The 18,559-nt window shown below is 53.1% G+C and overlaps 2 protein-coding genes across 3 annotated transcripts in view; one reads left to right on the forward strand and one right to left on the reverse strand.

Annotated features, from left to right (window-relative positions):
• The first annotated feature begins 452 nt into the window (after positions 1-452).
• ARSG (arylsulfatase G) overlaps positions 453-18,559 on the forward strand; it is a 39,249-nt gene continuing 21,142 nt past the window's right edge. The window contains exon 1 of one of the 2 annotated variants that reach the window (XM_065693251.1): positions 453-3,720. The gene's annotated coding sequence lies outside the window, so the exon portion shown is untranslated. Of the gene's footprint in view, positions 3,721-15,725; positions 15,859-18,559 lie in introns of those variants that run through there. The other variant, XM_065693252.1, reaches the window with a different exon arrangement.
• Positions 7,373-16,186, reverse strand: SLC16A6 (solute carrier family 16 member 6). Its single transcript, XM_065693250.1, has 6 exons — positions 15,950-16,186; positions 13,903-14,144; positions 13,177-13,320; positions 12,330-12,458; positions 10,612-11,433; positions 7,373-9,999 (listed from the first exon to the last, which is right to left on the reverse strand). The coding sequence occupies exons 2-6, from the start codon at positions 14,135-14,137 to the stop codon at positions 9,686-9,688; spliced, it is 1,644 nt and encodes a 547-aa protein (XP_065549322.1). The 5' UTR covers positions 14,138-14,144; positions 15,950-16,186; the 3' UTR covers positions 7,373-9,685.

Genomic DNA, 18,559 nt, shown 5'->3' on the forward strand with positions numbered 1-18,559 from the left:
GGCATCTCCCCCCCGCAGCTGCTCCACTTCTGTAGCTGTTGCTCAGGTCCGGGCAGGTGAGAGCCCCAGCCCACCCTGGGGTGCTCAGGGTAAAGTGAAAGGGGACGGGGACATGTGAACAGGGACACTTGGCCTTACACCGGCTGTTATCAGTTCCTGATGTGTGAAACTTGGTGTATTTCTGGTGTCTGTCAGCACCCATGCCTGTGGGACATGATGTGGGGCTCCAGTCATGTATCTGTTACAAGGGCATGTAAGGACAGGCCAAGGGGAATGGCTTTAACCTTCCAGAGGGGAGATTGAGCTGAGCTCTTAGGCAGAAGCTCTTCTCTGTGAGGGTGCTGAGGCGCTGGCACAGGGTGCCCAGAGAAGCTGTGGCTGCCCCATCCCTGGCAGTGCTCAAGGCCAGGTTGGACACAGGGGCTTGGAGCAAGCTGCTCCAGTGGAAGGGGTCCCTGCCCGTGGCAGGGGTTGGAGCTGGATGAGCTTTGAGGTCCCTTCAACCCAAACCATTCTATGTGTCTGTGAGTCACCTGGATGAACCCTATAGACACCCCCTGCATCTCTGCCCTGTGTATGTGATTACAGAAAACTATAGGATCAGTCACACAAGCCCCCAGCCTTTTCTTTCCACCCCTTCTCCAGCCTTGGTTCTGGAGAGCTGGAAGAGCCTGGACCTGTGGCACATGTGCTGGCACCACTGTCCAGTTGCTTCCCACTGCCCTGCAGGGAGGCAGTACTCAGGAATGCACGAAGCCCATCTCCAATCCTACAGCATCCCCCATTCCCAAGCCTCCTGGGGAGGAGGGTCAAGTGCTACCACCTGAATGCTCGGGGCAGCTTTCTGGCCACCCTTGTCCTTGGGCAGCGCATTCCTGGCTGAATGAGTGCCTGTCCCACACTGAGGTGCCCTATGAGCCATCACCCCATGTCAGAGCCCGGATTACGCCCCAGCACCGTGCAGCCTGCATTCCACTTCCTCTCAGGCTGCGTTTCACAACCCCCATTAGTTTGTGTTTCAGCCGTTGCTGTAGATACTGCAGCTCCTGTCTTGTTTGTCTCCTCTTCCTGCGGGCTCGCAGACGTAAAACCCGAGCAGACACACGAGGTCAAGGGTTCCAGAGGAAGCTGTGGTCTGAGACGTGCAAAGCAATGGCAGCGGCACAGAGTTACACTTGTGGTTAGCAACTGTTTGTTTGGTTTGCTAAATAGAAGCAGGTGCTACCAGAGATCTGGGGCAAGCCGGAGGGTTCTGCTGCTCACATGGGTCGGGGTTGGAACCCTTCTGACCAGTACGAACCATCTTGGTTTAAATACAAGGAGCAGGATGCAGTGGGGAGGGAGAGAAGGATTTTGCTTCAGTCTTTCAACGTGAAGATTAAAGTGGTTCAACTCTAGTTCATTTTCACTTCTCCCTATCAAGGAATGCATGAAGATGATAGTGAAATAGTGGCAGGAACCCAAATGTGTTCGCTATGAGCATTCGAGGGGAGCCACAGGTGGTTATTGAAGTGCCTTGGTGTGCTGCAGGACTAAGGCATGCAAGCAGAACATATAATACATGCAGCAAAGCTCATTATTTAAAGGGTTACTTGCTGCCATTGCCTATGGGCTGTTTGAAGACGTGCTGTCTGACAAGAAACTACCAAGTGCACTAAAAATTCTTCACTGAAAAGCTCATGTTTGTATCATCTCTTGGCTGACACCGGTTGCTAACATGATGCTACAGTATTTGGTCTCTGCTGATGCTACGTGTAGCCAGGAATGTTTGTCTTCATCCCTCTTGAATGTTGCTTTCCTAAATAGGGCCCGGGGTGTGCTGTGTCCCACGGCTTGTGCCATAGAATGAGTGGTATTTTATAGGATCAGTAATAAAATTGCAGGAATTAGAGTTCCTTTGTACAAGTAAAAGGGGTTTTGCAGGTGAAAAGGGGCAACGGTGAATGAGCAGCGTGGTTTTGGGGTGCTGGGATGACGTGGGGAGAGGCAGCCCATGAGCACACAGAGCAATGTGATGCAGTGGGTGCTGTCCTCAGCCAGAGTGCCAGGTACCAGGGTCTGCCCGTAGCATGGGTTGCACCTAAGTGCAATGCATGAAGATCAAGCAGAGATGCCTTGAACTTTACTCCAGGTCATTTACACGTTTCTCTCTTTAAACCAGGCTCACAGATTTAATTGGTGCTTTAATTTCCTGAGCCAGGATGGCATTTTTAATCACTATAGCCAGGATTTGGTTGGGTTTCCGTTACTCTTCACACCACCCTAGTAGGATGCTGCCTCCTCTGGGCTAGTAAATGGGTTTCCTTGTGCCAAATCCCAATTGATCCCAATTGAGCCCCAAATCCGGCTGATGGGGGAATGTTCCCACTGGGCACAATTTTCAGGATTAATTGTTGCTTCATGGATCTGCTTTTGTGTCCCTTCCTCACACACTGTGAGCAATTACCTTCTCTGCAGCGGGTCAGTTACCTGCTGTTGGAAGCACCCACCAGCGTGTACCTCTATGGAGATATGTAAAAACTTCCTCTTTTGAGATAGATTCACACTTTTTGATGTTTATTGCTGTTGTTTCCTTCGTTATTAATATTGAATTTGCCATAATACACAGTTCATGTGCAGTTTCCTCTTTACACATTGTTAGTTGACCAGTTCAGCCCTTTATGCTGTGCCAAAGGTGCTTTTAACCAAGGAGGACAACACATCGGTCTGGCTGCAAGATCAGAGTCTGGTCCTTGAGGACAAACATGAGGTTACATTCGTGTCTCATTCAAAGATGTGCAAAAGAGACTGAATAAAGCAAAGAGATGCAAAAGAGATTGAAGAGGCTGCCCCATCCCTGGCAGTGCTCAAGGCCGGGTTGGACACAGGGGCTTGGAGCAAGCTGCTCCAGTGGAAGGGGTCCCTGCCCATGGCAGGGGTTGGAACTGGGTGAGCTTTAAGGTCCCTTCAACGCAAACCAGGCTGGGATTCTATGGAGATCTCTAGATGTGAAGATGCTGCTGGAGATCTGGGGAGCATCGGGGAGGCCTCATTGAAGCCATTTACAAACTAAAGCTTGAGCATGGTTTTGTAGTTAAGTATTTGGTTGATGTTTGCATGAGGACTTGCTCTTGTGGAGGGAGCAGGTTTCCATCTCCTCCTCTCTGAGGGCTTTTGACTGTGATACCTGAAGAAGCTGCGAAGGGCTCTGACCCCTCACCAGTGGAGGCAGGAGGAAGGAGAACAGGCAGCAGAAGGGAGAAGCAGCAGCAAAGTCACCTTTGTGCCTGCAGACTCAGGTACTGCTGATCTCTTGTATTGTCCTTCTGGCAGGGCATGGGGAGTTGCATGAGCTACCCAGGGAAGTTCTGTGCGGGCAAGGATGGACATGAGTGTTACTGAAGTTCCAGTTTAGGGGTTTCCAGAGACAAAACCCTCTGTGAGTTCTGTGCAGCCGATGCTTGAGCAGGACAAGGCCATGATTTGCCTGCAGCAAGGGAATAGCGGCGAGTCTGTTACGTGAGGGGCTGCGGGAGGTCGGGGAGCTCATTCCTCCAGTGTCACTGGGAGACGCGGGGGGGATGCAGCCCCTTTGTGCCCCGTGGGGTGTCTCGGGGTGCTCTGCGGATGGCACAGCCGCTCGCATGGGCTCCGCGCTCCTCCCCTCTGCCTGCACGGACACGGGATGGGGAGGAGCAGGACTCCGCCGTGACGCCTGGGCCATGGCAGCCGCTCTGCCCCGTGAGTGCTCAGGCTTTGCTTCAGCCTCGTCCCGCTGTGTCCGGGGGGGTCCCCTATGGCGCTGGCTTCCCCCTCGCGGTGCCCCATGCCCCGGCTCCCGGAGCCGGTCGCGGCCGGCTCGCAGCCCGCGATAGCCCCGCGGTGGCTGCGCATGGCAGGCACTGATAAGCCGCTGTTGCTGCATCCCCGGCTGCGTGAGGGAGGGAGATTGGGGCCCCCGGGGGCTCGGTGGTGGTTGCTGGGTGCGGGGAGGGGGAACCGGAGGCGCTGGGCTGCAGCAGGAGGAGGGAAGGGAGTGATTTCACAGCGGGCAGGGGAAGGAGCTGGCTTCTTGCGGGGGTTCAGCTCCAAGCAGGGCACGGGCTGCAGCTCCATGTGTGTGTTGTGTCCGGTTTCCTGGTGTGCACGTTGCAGTAGTTATCAAAGGCTGGGCTGTCCCACGGTGCTGCCTTTGGAGGAGCAGCAGAGTGCAGCCTGTCCTGCATCCATAGGGGTGCAGCCTGTCCTGCATCCATAGGGGTGCAGCCTGTCCTTCATCCATACGGGTGCAGCCTGTCCTGCATCCATAGGGGTGCAGCCTGTCCTTCATCCATACGGGTGCAGCCTGTCCTGCATCCATAGGGGTGCAGCCTGTCCTGCATCCATACGGGTGCATCCTGTCCTGCATCCATATGGGTGCAGCCTGTCCTGCATCCATACGGGTGCAGCCTGTCCTGCATCCAGTCCTGTGGTGAGGCTGCTTCTGGTGCTGGGATGTGGAGGGCACCCTGCCCTGCTCTTCCCTCCTCTGTGCAAACCAAAACCTTGTTCCACCCCCTGAATGAATTCTCTAGCAGAGGCAATGTGGGGATGTCAGGGTGCAGAAATTGCTGTGCCAGGTCCTGTCTGTGATGCTGCATCTTAAGTAGAAGTAGTCACACGTGTCGAGGTGTCCCTAAGTCACCACCGACAGAGAGAAGCAGGGATGCAAACCTGTGAGGAGAGAGGTTTGGTAGCTTGGGTCAAGTGTGGTGACTGGGAGTGGATAAAAGGCTTCAGCAGCAGGTTTGGCCAAGAGGCGGTGTTAGAATCAGAGATTTAGATTGGATCCTAGGCAGGAATTCTTCACTGATGATTTTGGGTCTTCATCTCATTTCACAACATCTAAAACCCCCCATCCAACAGCAATGCAATCAACAGCAAAACACAAAAGCTTTGATGGGTTTGAAGTGCTTAAAAGGCCTAATTTTGATAACTTCCCATAGCACAAGCACAGGCTGGTGGAGATGCAAGTGAATCAGCAGAGCGGGGAGGCAGGACGGGGGGTACCAGCATCACTGGGGAGCTCAGGTCGCTGGAGCAGGAGCACAGGGTGATGCTGAGCGCCCCGGTTTGCCCCCACTCTGCTCTGTTTTGCTGCTCTTTGGGCTGTTCCTCTGCCACAGGCTGGCTGTGGCAAGCAGCTGGCAGCGGGTAAAGTAGAAAAAGACATTCACAACATTAATGAAAGCTTTGACAAAAAGGAAGCAAGGGGAACTATTGTCTCCCCGGCCTTATTCTCATAATGTCTGCGTGTAATAAGTCTTTTGGTTATGCTTGTGGCTTCTGTGACAAAGCAGTGATTTAAGGGGCTGTCTTTACAGAGGCAGAGCTGCTCACAAGGGCCAAAGTGCTGGTGAGTAATATTTTACCACAAATTGTTGTAACTGGAGCTTGACAACTGCAGTAGGAAGGAGGGAGGGGGGATTGCATTTGATTTATGACATGGCTTGCTGCAATTCGCTTTATGCTGGTGCAGCCGCAGATGTGCAAACCCTGCAAGTAAAAGTCCATGTGAGTGAAAACAGGGAGGGGAAAACTCTGATTTGCTGCCAGGATTCCCAGAGGTCTCCTGGATCAGTGGGAAGCACACGTGCATCGTGTCTACAGACCAGCTTCTTGCACTGATGGCATCTTGGGATGCTTGGAAGCCTTTCCCTGTGCTGCCAGTGTTGTATCCCATTGGGAACCAGGGGTCCTGACTCTTAGTGTGGACATCAAGTACAACATAGCTCCCCTGGGCAGCCGTGCTTCCTCTCTCTGCCTTCAAACCAAGCCAGGAGTTAAAGGGATCTTTAACCCAACCTATGGAGCATCTTTAAGATGCGGTCCAAAGAGAGAGGGAGGAAGGAAGGCTGCAGCTTGGGCTTGCATCACTGAAAATCCAGGTCATGTTTACTACGGGCAGCTGGAACACGATGATCTCAGATGCTAACAAGTAACATCTGAAGGGAAGCATTAAAACATCAGAGTGGTTTTGTAAGCACCTACTTCACTTTCATTCCAAAGCCAGTTTAGCTATTTTTAAAGGTTCATTTGTCCCTTGAAGTACCTGGTGTCGGCTTATCTAAAGCAAGTGAAGAAGCACAAGGGGTTGCTCTTCCTTTGAATTTCAACTGGAAAAATGGCTTTGTCCCTTTTAAAGACCCCCAAAGCAACAGCCAACCCCCCTGGATAGCTTCCTTTCTGCTCCCCATACCTACAGTCGGAGCTTTTTGTCCTCCTGCAAGCTGACCTTGTGTAATTTCCTTTATTTACATTTGGCCGGCACTGGCCTCATTGACTGCAAGAGTTTGTACAACCCCTTTTATCCTGACGCTTGCAGTTCTGCCCGTGCTGTCCTCTTATTTACTGCTGCAAAGTACATATGGAATGCTGCTGAATAAAATGGGTTTTATCCTATGTTATTCTGCCCTTAAAGCCTTTGTACCAGGGTAAGAGGAGGATGTGGGCAATTAACTTAAACCAGGTGGGAAAAATGACGCCAGTCTGTGCAAGGAGACATCTGAAAGTGCTATGGTTTGATGTGCTTTTATTTGAGTTCTGTTCAGCCTTTGTGATGCCTTTTGAAGGGCTCATTTCTGAGGAAGCTGTTGCAAAGTGTTTGTTCACTGCTGTAATCGAGCCAGAGTAAAACATGGAGGCAGATTAGCTTCCCAGGACTTTGGTATTTGCGTTGGGTCTGCATGTACAATCACCTCTGCTCTAGGACTTTTGCAACCAGAATGAATAACAGATTGCACTTAACGTGTATCATTGGCACGATGATTTCTTCAGTAAGTAGTTCATTTGCAAACAGAAGTATGGATAGTTGGAATGAAGGGTGGCAGCGTTACTCCTGGTAGGGCTTGGTGATGGTGAGAGTTAGGGGCTAAGTGGGGAAGGGCGTATTTCATCTGGCTAAAAAAGAAATAAGGCTTGAGGGAGAGAAAATTGCCTTTTAGTGCAACTCTCCTGGTATTTAGTGGCTTGATTTGTGCTACGTGAGCCGCCCAGCCTGGCATGGAGAAAGTATGCTGCAATTGAGATGATAAAATAATGACATGATTGCGTGCTTCTCGAAGGCACGAGGGTAACGCTCCCCAGTGCCACCAATCCAGGAGGAGAAGAGGCTCCCTCTAATCAGGGCTCCCCGCGTAAGGGCTTTACAAGAGCACCCTCGAGGTCAACCCTGATCTTTAGAAGAACACAGCATTGCCCAATTCACAGGGCAAACAGGCCGCTGCAGGCTGAGGAAGTGGCATGTGATGGCCACGCTGCCAGGCCTCGTGCTAGGGATGGAGAGGAGGAAAGCAGGAAAGTTTCTTCATTTTCTTTATTAAAAAAAAAAAAAAAGGAAAAGGAAAAAAAAAAAAAAAAAGAAAAGAACAAGTTTATTGCAAAACTCAGTGTTTTAGTTCCAGAGTCCACTAGGTTACAAACACATCAGTAAATCCTGCTTTGAACGCATTAAAGCCTGCTTCTGGGTCTTCTGTGCCCGCACACACACATACTCACACGCTCCCCTGCTCGTGCCGCTACACAGACAGGAACAGAAACGTGAGGTCAGTGACAGACGTATCATTTGATCTGTATTGGAAACGGTTGTAGAAAACAAAGAGAACATTACAGTAGAACCTCGCCAGGCTGCCGAACGGGGAGCATCCACACACACACAAAACCTGGAGGCCTTGTTCCACTTCCAAGCAGAGGTGTAATAGCAAAGTGCTGTAGTGAGGTCTCGTATCACAAAAGACTTCCATAATCTCACAATTAAGAGTCTACAGAACATTTACCAAAATGCTTGAAGTCGTCATAAATTAACAATAAATAAAAAGTACATCTTAATGCGACGATTGTGACTTGTTCATTTACTCACTGATTCACAAAACTCTCAGTTCTCTGTAAGGGGTCTTCCAGTCCTGGGTGCATCGCAGCGAGGTTCTGCTGGCCGTGATAAAGTGCTGAGGCAGAGGAAGGATGCGAGACCGCGGGTCTCGGGCAGTGAGGATGGATTGCTCTAGCCACTTGGATGCAAGAGTGCCTGTTTCTTGGGTTTTGGGACATCTAAGACACAAAAAACACATCAAGCACCTTCCCAAAAAGAGGGGGTGAGATTCCTGGGTTTTTTTAAATCTTTTTTTTCTCTTTTTTTTTAACAGATTGTCCCCCATTTCTATGGCTGGTAAAACACAGACAGGTCAGCGTAGCAGTTAATGCATGATGCCACTTCCACTGAAATACACAGAGACGTTGGTTTGGTTTGCCTTCCAAACCAAACCAGACTTGTTTTATTTGTCCCCCTGAGTTGCTTAAGAGGCGTTAAGATGCATATAGGTGGGGTAAGCAAGCTTGTGTCACCATGAGTAGGAATTTCTCCCATTAAGACTAAATGAAGAGCTAGGATGTTGTCTTTTACTATTCCCCTCATGCCTTCTGTGTGCACAGACTCTGGTTCATTTTACTGGAGCAAAACAAGGGATCCTGCTGACTTTGGGGAGCAGGGGGTACATGCCCCATGGCTGGCAATGTGGGGAGCAGACTGCCAGGGGCTGGGTATCAAGGGGAAGTTCCACATTCATTTGTGATGTGGCAGAGAGTTCCTTGTGCACATGTAAGCGAAGGTTTTGGGTACATTAAGACATACTGAGCCCAACCCTGTGGGGTGGGCTGGTGACAGCAGCAGAGCTAGGTCCAGTGACACCAGCTGAGGCCTGACGGAAAGAGATGCTGGATTTGTGGTTTATTATTGGGTTTTTTTTTCCTTTCTAAATAACAACTGGATTACCTAAGACCTACCTATTCAAAACAGCTACACTCTATGCTGTAAGGTTCCCAACAATTTCACAAGCTAGCAATACAAGATAGGTGTTGAAGAGGGTGATGTAAAGACAGCTTTCCGATCTGCAGAAGATGATTTTTCCTCTCCCCTTATTTAAGCTAACCTCCTTTAGCAATCGTAGAATAAATTAATAAATACTAATTAAATTAGAAACAGTACATCAGAGCTGGCTATCAACAGAAAAAAAAAAACAGTTCTAAGGATACCAATCAGGAGAAGAAAAATTATCTTGTGATTAAGATGTGCAGTAATAACTGGCCATAAAGACATATGGAGCCTCTGATTTCCCAGCATTTGTGACGTTCAAGTTAAGAACATTAACAATGGTTTCTACTAGGTCAGCTCTCTAGCCTAGCCTCCTCCAGCCTAAAACATGAGTCCTTATTCTTCTAGAAGAAGATTGACTTGGCTATTGGTGGCGTATGAAATGCTCGTCTCCATGCCATCGATGTTGTATTTGCTTGGAATCTGTGGTAGGGGATGGTTGAGGACAGTCAGAGGCTGAGCTGCTTCTGCTGTTGTTCTCAGTTTCTCTGGGGTCAGTTGAACCTTTACCTATGCTTGTTATCAGGAAAGCAGGAGTGTGCATCACATCTTCATGCTAGACACAAGTTACTGGATGTGGCTATCCGTATTTTCTATGGAGCTTTCCATTGTTGGTTAAAAAAGTTCTTCCTAATCATAAAAAAGAAGTTGTCGGTAGCAACTGTTCACATTTAAAATTTCACATTCCCTTTAGAATGGAGCTTTAAAACGTGGAGCAGAGCTGACATCTTCCCCAGTCTTGCGCCGGGTGGATTTAGATGGAGAAGGAACGGGCCGGGGGGGGGGGGGGGGTATGTGTGTTTATACCACGCTGTCAGAGCCTTTTCCTGAATTTTCGCCTTTTCCTGAATTTTCACCTTTTCCCGAATTTTCACCTTTTCCCGAATTTTCACCTTTTCCCGAATTTTCGCCTCTTCCAATATCCATGTCTATAAAGTCATCAGGTAAGTCTGGAGCAGCCCCCACCGCGCTCTCCTCCGCGCCCCGCTGTGAGCAGTGGCACAGCCCAACCTTGCACGGTCTCACCAGGGACAGGAACACGGCGCCCAGGACCATGCCAGCAGCACAGGAGTAAAAGGCTGAGCTGTAGTTCTGTGTCGTATCCACTATGACACCTACAGAGACACATTGACAGCAGTTAGCCACAGGTGGTTCCCCTTTCCCATGCCCATCCATTCCTCCTGCAGGGTTTTTAACCTGGGTACCACTTTAATCCGGGTACCACTGCATCATTTTATCTGCAATCAATGCTACTCTATGACAAACAGATGCTACCTTAAAAGAAGTAAAACAGTGTTCAGGGGTGCATAGTGTCATCTTCAGGCGAGTCAGAAGCCTCTGGGCATGAGATGCATCTATTTATTATGCCAGAGACTTCACCTTTCTGCAGTCTATGGCAGAAACACATGCACAGTGGAAGAGATTCGTTTCTGCCACTCGCTAGAGCCTGAAGTGATGCCAGGTTTAGTTTTCCAGCAGGATCAGGGGAGCACTGCAGTATTTTCCTTCACTCCGAGGTTCCTCAGTGGAGACCGCCTCATCTGTGGGACTCTGCAGAGCTGCATTGCAGTAGTCTTCTGGCTCTGAGAGTCTCCTAATACTAGTTGCAGGGCTTTTAGGCGACTACTATGATTAGCGCTGCCAGAACACTTTCTAGACAGATCAGCACAAACAGCATGCCAAAAAACACACCCCAAACCCCAAATTAACATGAGTTTTAGAGTTACCTGCAAGGGGTGGTCCAGCCAACCCAGCTAAGCTTTGAATGAAGACATAGACACCAGCTGCAGAGGACATCTTCTCAATGCCAACCACGTCGTCTTCTGCCAGGAGGGGAATATGCGTGCCCGCTACCGTTCCGAGCATGAACCCGAAGAATATGCTACATGTCATCAAGCCCCAGAACTCGGAGGCAAAAGGGAAGGCAAACAACGCTACAGACAGCAGGACAACGCAGATGAGTTCGATGTAGATCTTGCGGATGGGCTTCTTGTTGAGGACCCAGCCCGCTGAGATTCTTCCAAAGACCTCTGCAATCGCCATGGCCGACAGTATGTATGCAGAGTGGTCTTTGCCGATGCCAAGGCTGAGACTCAAGGGAATGATGTAGAGGGAAGGAGCGAAGAAGCCCAGGGTAGCAAACAGGCCAAAGAATGCATAACAGATAAAGCTATAGTCTCTCATCACAGAAAAGTCCAGTAGTTTGGTTTTTGGTTCTGGAGGGGTGCTGTTATTTTCAGCAAGTATCTGCACGTGTTCCTTTGGTTCTTCACTTTTCGGCTCTGCTTTGGTTTTTCCAGGCACATTGCTGGGTGAGGTAGTTATTTCGACTCCTGAGTCTATGGACTCTATTGAGGTGCGTGTTTGCTCGTTTTCAAGCATGTACTTGGTCTCCGTGGGCTCTTCTGGAGGCTGCGCTTTCACTTCTTCTTGCTCTTGGATGATGATGGGTCGCAGCAACGACCCGCAGACGACGATGCTCAGCTGCAGCACCCCAACAGAAAGGAGGCTGTATCTCCAGCCTATCTGCTCCTTCAGAGCAGTAATTGCTGAGGAAAGAGGGCAGAAGAAGAAGAAAGTATAAGTAGAAGACCATGGGGTTACACCAAGGAGCTATTTGAACTGGAGCTTCATCACCAGAGAGTCCCCAGCCCCTCAGCCCTCCTGGAGGCTGAGCAGGGTCCCCCTGGTCCATCCTGCCCAGGGCCACCCAGGGGTCTGGCACCCATGTTCCTCCCATCAGCTGCAGCAAAGAGCCAGAAGCCACCTCTAACACGTGGCTAGCTGAAGCCACCCTCTAGGTGACCACTTGTGAGGTCCCAGTGAGTTTGGGATGCGCAAGGACGAAGGTGGTGTTATTTTTAGTGAATGAGAGCAAACTCAGCGGTAAAGTTTCCTCTCTCACTGACCCCACCCTGAAACCAGCTACTAGAGGAAGTCTCTGCCCTACTCAAAGGTGCGTGTTACAGAGCAGCTTTACAATGGGTTATGAGCCGAATGGAAACGTGCGCAGGAGAGGACCACCTGAACTGCAGAGACAGGGACATGGTGCCTGGGCACAGGTCCCCAGAAGGTTGGAGCCGCTCATGCTGAGCAGAGGCTCACTAACCTTTAGGAGCGGTTATGTGTACTGTGTATGTTTTAAATAGCTGAAGTTTCTCGGTCTTATTTTTAGCCTGCTAGATCTATATAGGGAACCGGGCAGGCTGTGTATCAGCGAGGCACGTCCTGCTCTGGCACACGTCACACTGGGGGGGCTTGGGCATGGTGAGACCAGTCTCTAGGATTACTTGTAGCCCTGTTTGCAGGGCATGTGAGCAGCCACCTGTGGACTTCAGCAGCGCATGAGCACCAGGTTGGTATCAATTGGCTTCTATTTGCTTGGGAAAAGGACCGGAGCAGCATTGGGCTTTAGGCATGGACACGCAGCACTTGGGCACTGTACCTGGTGCGAAGGAGAAGACAGCGAAACATTCGCCTGTGGATGCCACCGCTGTGACCAGCGAACGCCTTTTGTCAAAATACTGTGATAAAATGGTGACAGTCGGGAGGAAAGAGAGGCAGTATCCGAGGCCTGTGAATAAATGCCAAAAATTGCCGTAACAACAAGTAAGGGAGGGGGGAAACACCGATGCGAGAACACGTTAAGTCAGCTTTCCCAGTGGCGAGATTACAGTATCATTTCGGCCAACTCAGCAAGTCACCCTGGAAGAAAATCATTGGGGAAACCACAATGTTATTTTCTTTTAAACTGGATAGGGGGGAAAGAAAAAAGAAGAAGAAAGAAAGGAAAAGCAAAACAAGAGACCCAACCGCCCAGCTCATGCTTTCTGTTCCCAAACAGCCAGCGGGGTCCATTTGGAGGACCTCATCTGCCTAAAGAGTAATTGATCCCCTAAGCGAGGCAAGCTCCTGGCCACGGGTGTGAGCAGGACACCCAGGATAGACTGGAGAAGGCGAAAAGTATCAGGAAAAACACAAAATCAAGGGAGAGGTTGGAGGATTCGGCCCCATGAACAGCTTTCATCTCCCCGGACAAGCACAAGCAATCAGTACAGCTGCAGCACTGAGTCCCAGAGTGGTCCCCAGGGTGAGACGGGGCACAAGACCAAGCCTTGAGCCCAGGTCATCACCTTGGACAGGAGAGTAAGAGCAGCTCAGGAGGGTCGGCAGTGTTTCTCAAGCACTCCCCATGGCGTGGGGAGTAAAACCCCCTCCATGGTCAGAGCCACGCTTTGCGGGAAGCCGGAGGCGAGTGAAGGGTTCGGAGGTGCAGGAATAGGACAACTCACCAGAGATGACGCCGATGGTGATGTACATGTCCACAACAGAGCGGGCGAAGGAGGCAATGACCATGCCGGTGCTGATCAGCACCCCCCCGGCCATCACCACCAGGCGGTGACCGAAGCGATTGCTGAGGACCGTTGACAGAGGAGCTGGGTGGAAGGAGAGGAAAAGAGACGTGGTCAGCATCCATCAGCAACCTCAGCTACCATCTGCTCATACCCCTGCCCGCATCCCCATGACATGCCACCTCCCCTGCTAGCTGGCCTCGCAGAGCAGAGCATCACCTTGGAGCCATCCCTCGAGCACCGCACAGCACTTCAGATGTGCTGATAAATGATCAGCAAAGACTACAAAGGGTGCAGGGGACGAACCTGCAGCAACATCCACAGACACCAGTGGATTTCAGTGAGGCTTAAGGTATTTCCAACCCTTTTCACTATGGAGTTAGGTCTTAAAACTCTTGGTTTTACCCCTTGCTGAATGGCCACGCCAGGCTCAGCAACATGGACCATGTCCCTGTACCATGCAGAAGGACGAGTTGGGGCTCAAAGGTATGGCTGGGCTGAGGCAGACATTTCTTGTTATTCCAGGAGCACAAAGCTCTGCACTTTATGGCTGTTATTTATAACAGAGCCATTAGAGACACCAAAGTCACCGGTACCAGGTCCTTGTCTGATGAGTCAGCACTACGGCTGCCCCTTGCACCCGTGCTGGATGCCTGCCACTCTTACCTGTGAAGGTCTGCACAAACACACAGATGGATATTATCCAGGATATCCTGCTGTTGGTTTCGTCAAAGCTTTCCATCAGGTCGTTAAAGAAGACACCGAATGATTTTATAATGCCGTACGTGAGAGCTTCCACAAAGAAGAAAGCAAAAGCAACTGTCCAACCCCATCCTCCGTCAGGCACTTTAGAATAGACATTTGGGGCCGTGCACCCCATTTTTACAGCTTTGACAGTCATTTTTGATCTGGAAAAGAGGGGAGAAAGAGCCAGGCATCAGTTTTAAGATGGATTTTGCTGGGAGAGGCACAGCCTGGCAGCTGTGACATCCCCAAGGCCGGTCCCTGTGCTGCCAAGGGATTAAACGCAGGAGTTGGGGTGAAGTTTCAGCCTGTCACCCCATAGGGCTCGTTTATGCCAGTGCCTTTCAAGCCCAGGACCAGAAACTCTCTGCTCAGCACCCTGGCGAGCTGTTCCCATCAGCAAATCCCAGCACCCGGGAGCTGTCGCCTGTACTTCAGTGCATGGGGGTGGATGGATGCAGTTCAGGAAAGATCCACCACGGGACCCAGCGTGGGCTGGTGGAGCTGCAGGAGCTCCCTAGGAGCACCCGTCCTCCCCACTGCACCCTGTGCCTGGCCCGGGATGGATGGTGACACCCCGGTAGCACCCGTTTGCCGTGGGGTTGGTCAATGACACAACCCACCATCATACCCTGCAGTGTCCTGCATCCACCGAGCTGCTGCTCATGGTACTGGGGTACCCTCAGTTGCTCTGGCAGCTCTGGGGCTGCCAATCCCCAGCTCCCCGCAGTGCTGTAACCTCACAACAGGGGGAGTGGACACCTCCTCGGCCACCAGCTCCCTGTGCTGTCCCCTTCAGCCCTTGGGGTCACTGGATCCCCAAGAGCAGGAGCAAGGGGATGCGCTAAGGGCTGGAGGGGCTCACCCGGTAGGACATGGGGGTCTCTGCAGTGCTGCTCCGCATCACTTGTGGCCATGGATGAGGGCATCCTACGCCCTCATCCCATTCTATGCTGCACCCCCGCACCTGCGGGTGGGACACGGGGACAGAGCCGGGGTCAAGCGGCCGCGCTGGCTCCCGTGGGGGGAGCATCGTGAGCTCCATCCCCGGCCACGCGTGGACCTGCGGCTCCTGCGTGTCCCCCACGCCAGCAGGCACCAGGCATTTCCCTCCTCCATTTTACACTCCGGATCACCGGCACTTTGTGTCCGTGCGGCTCCGGCAGCGCCGCATCCCACGGGGCAACTTCTCACCGCGGAGCAGGCGAGTGCGAGCGCGTCCCCATCGGCACCCACCCGAGAGCGGGCCCACGGGAGCGTAGGGACCCACCCGAAGGGGTCCCCTAAGTGGAGCCGGGGTGTGTGTGTGGGGGGGGGGGGCTCAGCACCCAGCGGGTTCGTGCACGGTGCCCGTGGTGGGGTTCCGGTGCGGGATGGAGCGAGGCGTGAGCTCCAGCATCCCGCCGCTGCCCCGGCTCTGGTGCTTAGGTTGGGGCGGGGGGGGCACCGGGAGGACCACCGGTGTGTGCCCGAAGTTTGTGGGAAGTGCCTGGGTGCCCCCCGGGGGAGGCAGCGGGGCTGCAGCGAATGCCTGTGTCACTGCCCGGGGAACGGGGGGAGGCTCGGGTAGGAAGGAAGCACGGTGTCTAAAGCAGAGAAGAAAAAAACCCCACCACAAACCTCACACAAACCACGTACATTTAGAGATTAACAGAAAACAGAACGGGGAAAGAAATTAGAGATGGAAAACCCAGCGCGGAGGGGCCCGGCGCGCCCCCCCCCCCCTTCCTTCCCTGCATCACTTTCCGAACATTTCAGACCTGATTTCTGCATCGCCACCGCCGCACCGGCTGCTCGGGGCCGCCGGCTAAAAATAAAGGGATGCGGGAAACGGGAGGTGGCGAGAAGGGAGGAAAAGCAAAACGGGAGGTAAAAAAGGTAATAAAAAGCCTATTTGTTAATGCAGGCAGACAAAGCCCCCCCCCCCCCCGCCTCCCTCCCCGGAGGCCCCCGGCGGGACCCCACTCACCGGCGGCGCTGGGTGCTGCGGCGGGGTCAGGGGCTGCCCATGGCCCGGGCGGGCGGGCGGCGAGAGGAGGTGACCCCGCTGCCCGCCGGCCTGCGGCCGCTGCTGCTCCCGCTGCCCGCGGCGGCGGCTGCTCTGCGCTCGCTCCCAGCCCTTATATACCGGCTGGAGCCGGTCTCCGCCGGCGGCTCCGCAGCGCCATGTGCGCGCCGGGCCCGGATCGCCCCAGCGGCGGCGCCGCCACCGCGTGTGCGGCCGAGGGGCGGTGCTGGCGGCAGGGAACGGAGCGGCCCCCCCCCCCCCCGGCCCGCCCCGCACGGACACGGGCACCCGGCACCTGCCCCGGCGGCGCCGGCCCCGGGCGCTGCGGGGCTCCGCCGGTTCGGGGCACAGCGGGAGCGTCACAAGCGGGGTGGGGGGAGCGCGGTCCTGGTGGGGGGGTTTGGGTCCCCCCCATGGCGGTTCCCGACCCGCCCCGGGTTGGGGTTTCGGAGTCGTTCCTGTTTGGTGCTGAAGTTTTACGGCTTTTGTTTGCGGGAGCATGGGATTCCAGGTGGGAAGGAAGGGACCTCAGGGATCAGTTGGTCCAAGCTTTCCAGGCATCTCCCAATGGGAAAGGGATAAGGGATGAGATTGTGCAAGCTGGGGTGCGAGGAATATGTCTGCACTATTTATCCCCTTTGGGCAGCATGGCTGTGATCTGTGCGCCCACAAGGATTGCAGTGCCAGGAGCATCCCATGCTCACAGCAAAGCAGGCAGATGCCATCCTGTTTGCTGTGCGAGGTGCTGAGGTGGGACGGGAGCTGATGGGATGGGGCTGTGCACACGGTGAGGTCCTGAGTGCCGGTTCTGAGCTTGTCCCCTCCAGTCTCTGGTATCAGGGGCAGCACATGTTGAATTTTTAGGGGAAAACATGTCCCTTGCATAGGGAGCCTAATTTATGGTTCAAACTGGAAGCAGGCGACTCAGCACCTATATGGATGGGAAGGAAGGGAGTGTTGGGGCAGACATCTGGCATGGAGAGCGCGGGGCAGGGATCCAGTGCCTGGTACAGGGGTTGGCACTAAAGCAATGAGCTCTTTAGGGTTTCCCCTAAATTCCCCTGAAATCAGTAAATAAGAGGAAAAAATGAGCAGGGCTGTTTCCCAGCTCACTGCTATGGCTGCATCCCAGTGCTGGCCTCAATGTGCTGAGCATGGGTGGATGATGCCAGCGAGGTTTGGGAGCCCACAGGTCATATCAGAGGGCTCCCGGAACATCCCTGCCCTTTGCTGGGTTAAAGTGGAACCGCGGGGTTCCGGTTTGTATCCCTGCATAAACTCCCCAGGTTAAACTGTTCTTCGATGCCTCGCCTGTATGGGGCTGCTGCATTTGATTTGGCACAAGGCCCTTCTCTTGGCTTCGTTCTTTGTCACAGTGCAAGTGCTGGTGTGGCAGCGCAGGTGAGGGCAGCGGGCACAGGACTGCAAACTGCTGACAAGTCACTGATGGCTTTTGCTCCATAACTTGGAGCTTCCTCATAGCAAAGCTGGTCCAGCAGCCGCTGCCTCCCTCATCCTCGCAGCGAGGTTTCAGCAGCTTCACCCCTCGCAGTCCCATCCTAAACAAGCTCAAATCCATGGGGAGCGGTGGACGCTGCGCCTTTAGAGAGCCTCCTATCACCCCATCCTGCAGGAAACCCCATCCTCCTTTGGGTTATGCCTTTCAGGGCTGCAGATGGAGGGCAAGCACCTTGCCTGGCCTCCGGGAGCTGATATCCCATTATATAAGGGAATGGGTCGCCCTCCCCAAGCTGTGCAGGAACAGTGCAAGTGGTTGTAGGACAACAAAAGAGGTTCGTGCCTCCAGGGGAGAAATAAGAATGCAAATATCTGTGGCATGAACAAACAGAAGCGGTTTGCTCCTTGGTATTTCTTGTCAGGACTTTGCATCTGTCTCTGCTTCACCTTCTCATTCCTTCCCTTTGGGCTTTCCAAGTGCAATAATGCTTTAGGAAGCGACAGGGGCCCCATGGGAGGGACGGGGCTGGAAGCTGCAGCCTCTCCAACCCAGGGCTTCCCAGCTCTGCTCTAAAATCCCCTTTTCCCATCTTGTTTGCTCACTTTGGGGGGGATTTCCCCTGCTGTAGCTTGGTTTTGAGGAGGGTTTGGCTGTGGCTCAGCCAGGGCACCCATTGTGGGTCCATCGCGGCAGCGGCTCGCACCGGGACGTGCTTCTCCATCCCGGGGCTGCTGCACCCAGCGCATGAGTGCTCTGTAAACCAGAGCGAAGCAGAGCAAACGTCCTCGTAGTGGGCATAAATCAGCTTGGAACTGGAAAACAGGGCGGGCTGCGAGCAGCAAAGGGAGCGCGGGCCCCTGCGTGCTGCTGCTGCCGGATGGCTCAGGGACTTCCAGTTCATTTGTCGTGCCGGGTTCGCCCAGCCCTGCTCGCATGTGTCATGTTTTCTCCGCAGGAGCAGCGAGATGGGTGAAAAACATTCCCCCGTCTCTCGGGGGCTGGCAGGAGTCCTGCTCCGTCTGCAGAGTGTGTTTTTGTCCGTGCTGCTTTACCCTCGCACAAACTATTCCAGTCGAAAAACCTTTTCCTGGAATGAAGTCTTGACTGCGCTC

This window comes from Lathamus discolor, chromosome 13 (genome assembly GCF_037157495.1).
Source record: "Lathamus discolor isolate bLatDis1 chromosome 13, bLatDis1.hap1, whole genome shotgun sequence".
Lineage (NCBI taxonomy): Eukaryota > Metazoa > Chordata > Aves > Psittaciformes > Psittacidae > Lathamus > Lathamus discolor.

What these genes read in the sequence shown, in the direction of transcription:
- SLC16A6 (XM_065693250.1), bottom strand. Translation starts at nt 14,137, where the DNA reads ATGACTGTCAAAGCTGTAAAAATGGGGTGCACGGCCCCAAATGTCTAT. An exon ending in GTTTGTGCAGACCTTCACAG is followed by an intron (nt 13,321 to 13,902) that starts GTAAGAGTGGCA and finishes CCTTCCACCCAG; the next exon opens with CTCCTCTGTCAACGGTCCTC. An exon ending in CACCATCGGCGTCATCTCTG is followed by an intron (nt 12,459 to 13,176) that starts GTGAGTTGTCCT and finishes ATTTATTCACAG; the next exon opens with GCCTCGGATACTGCCTCTCT.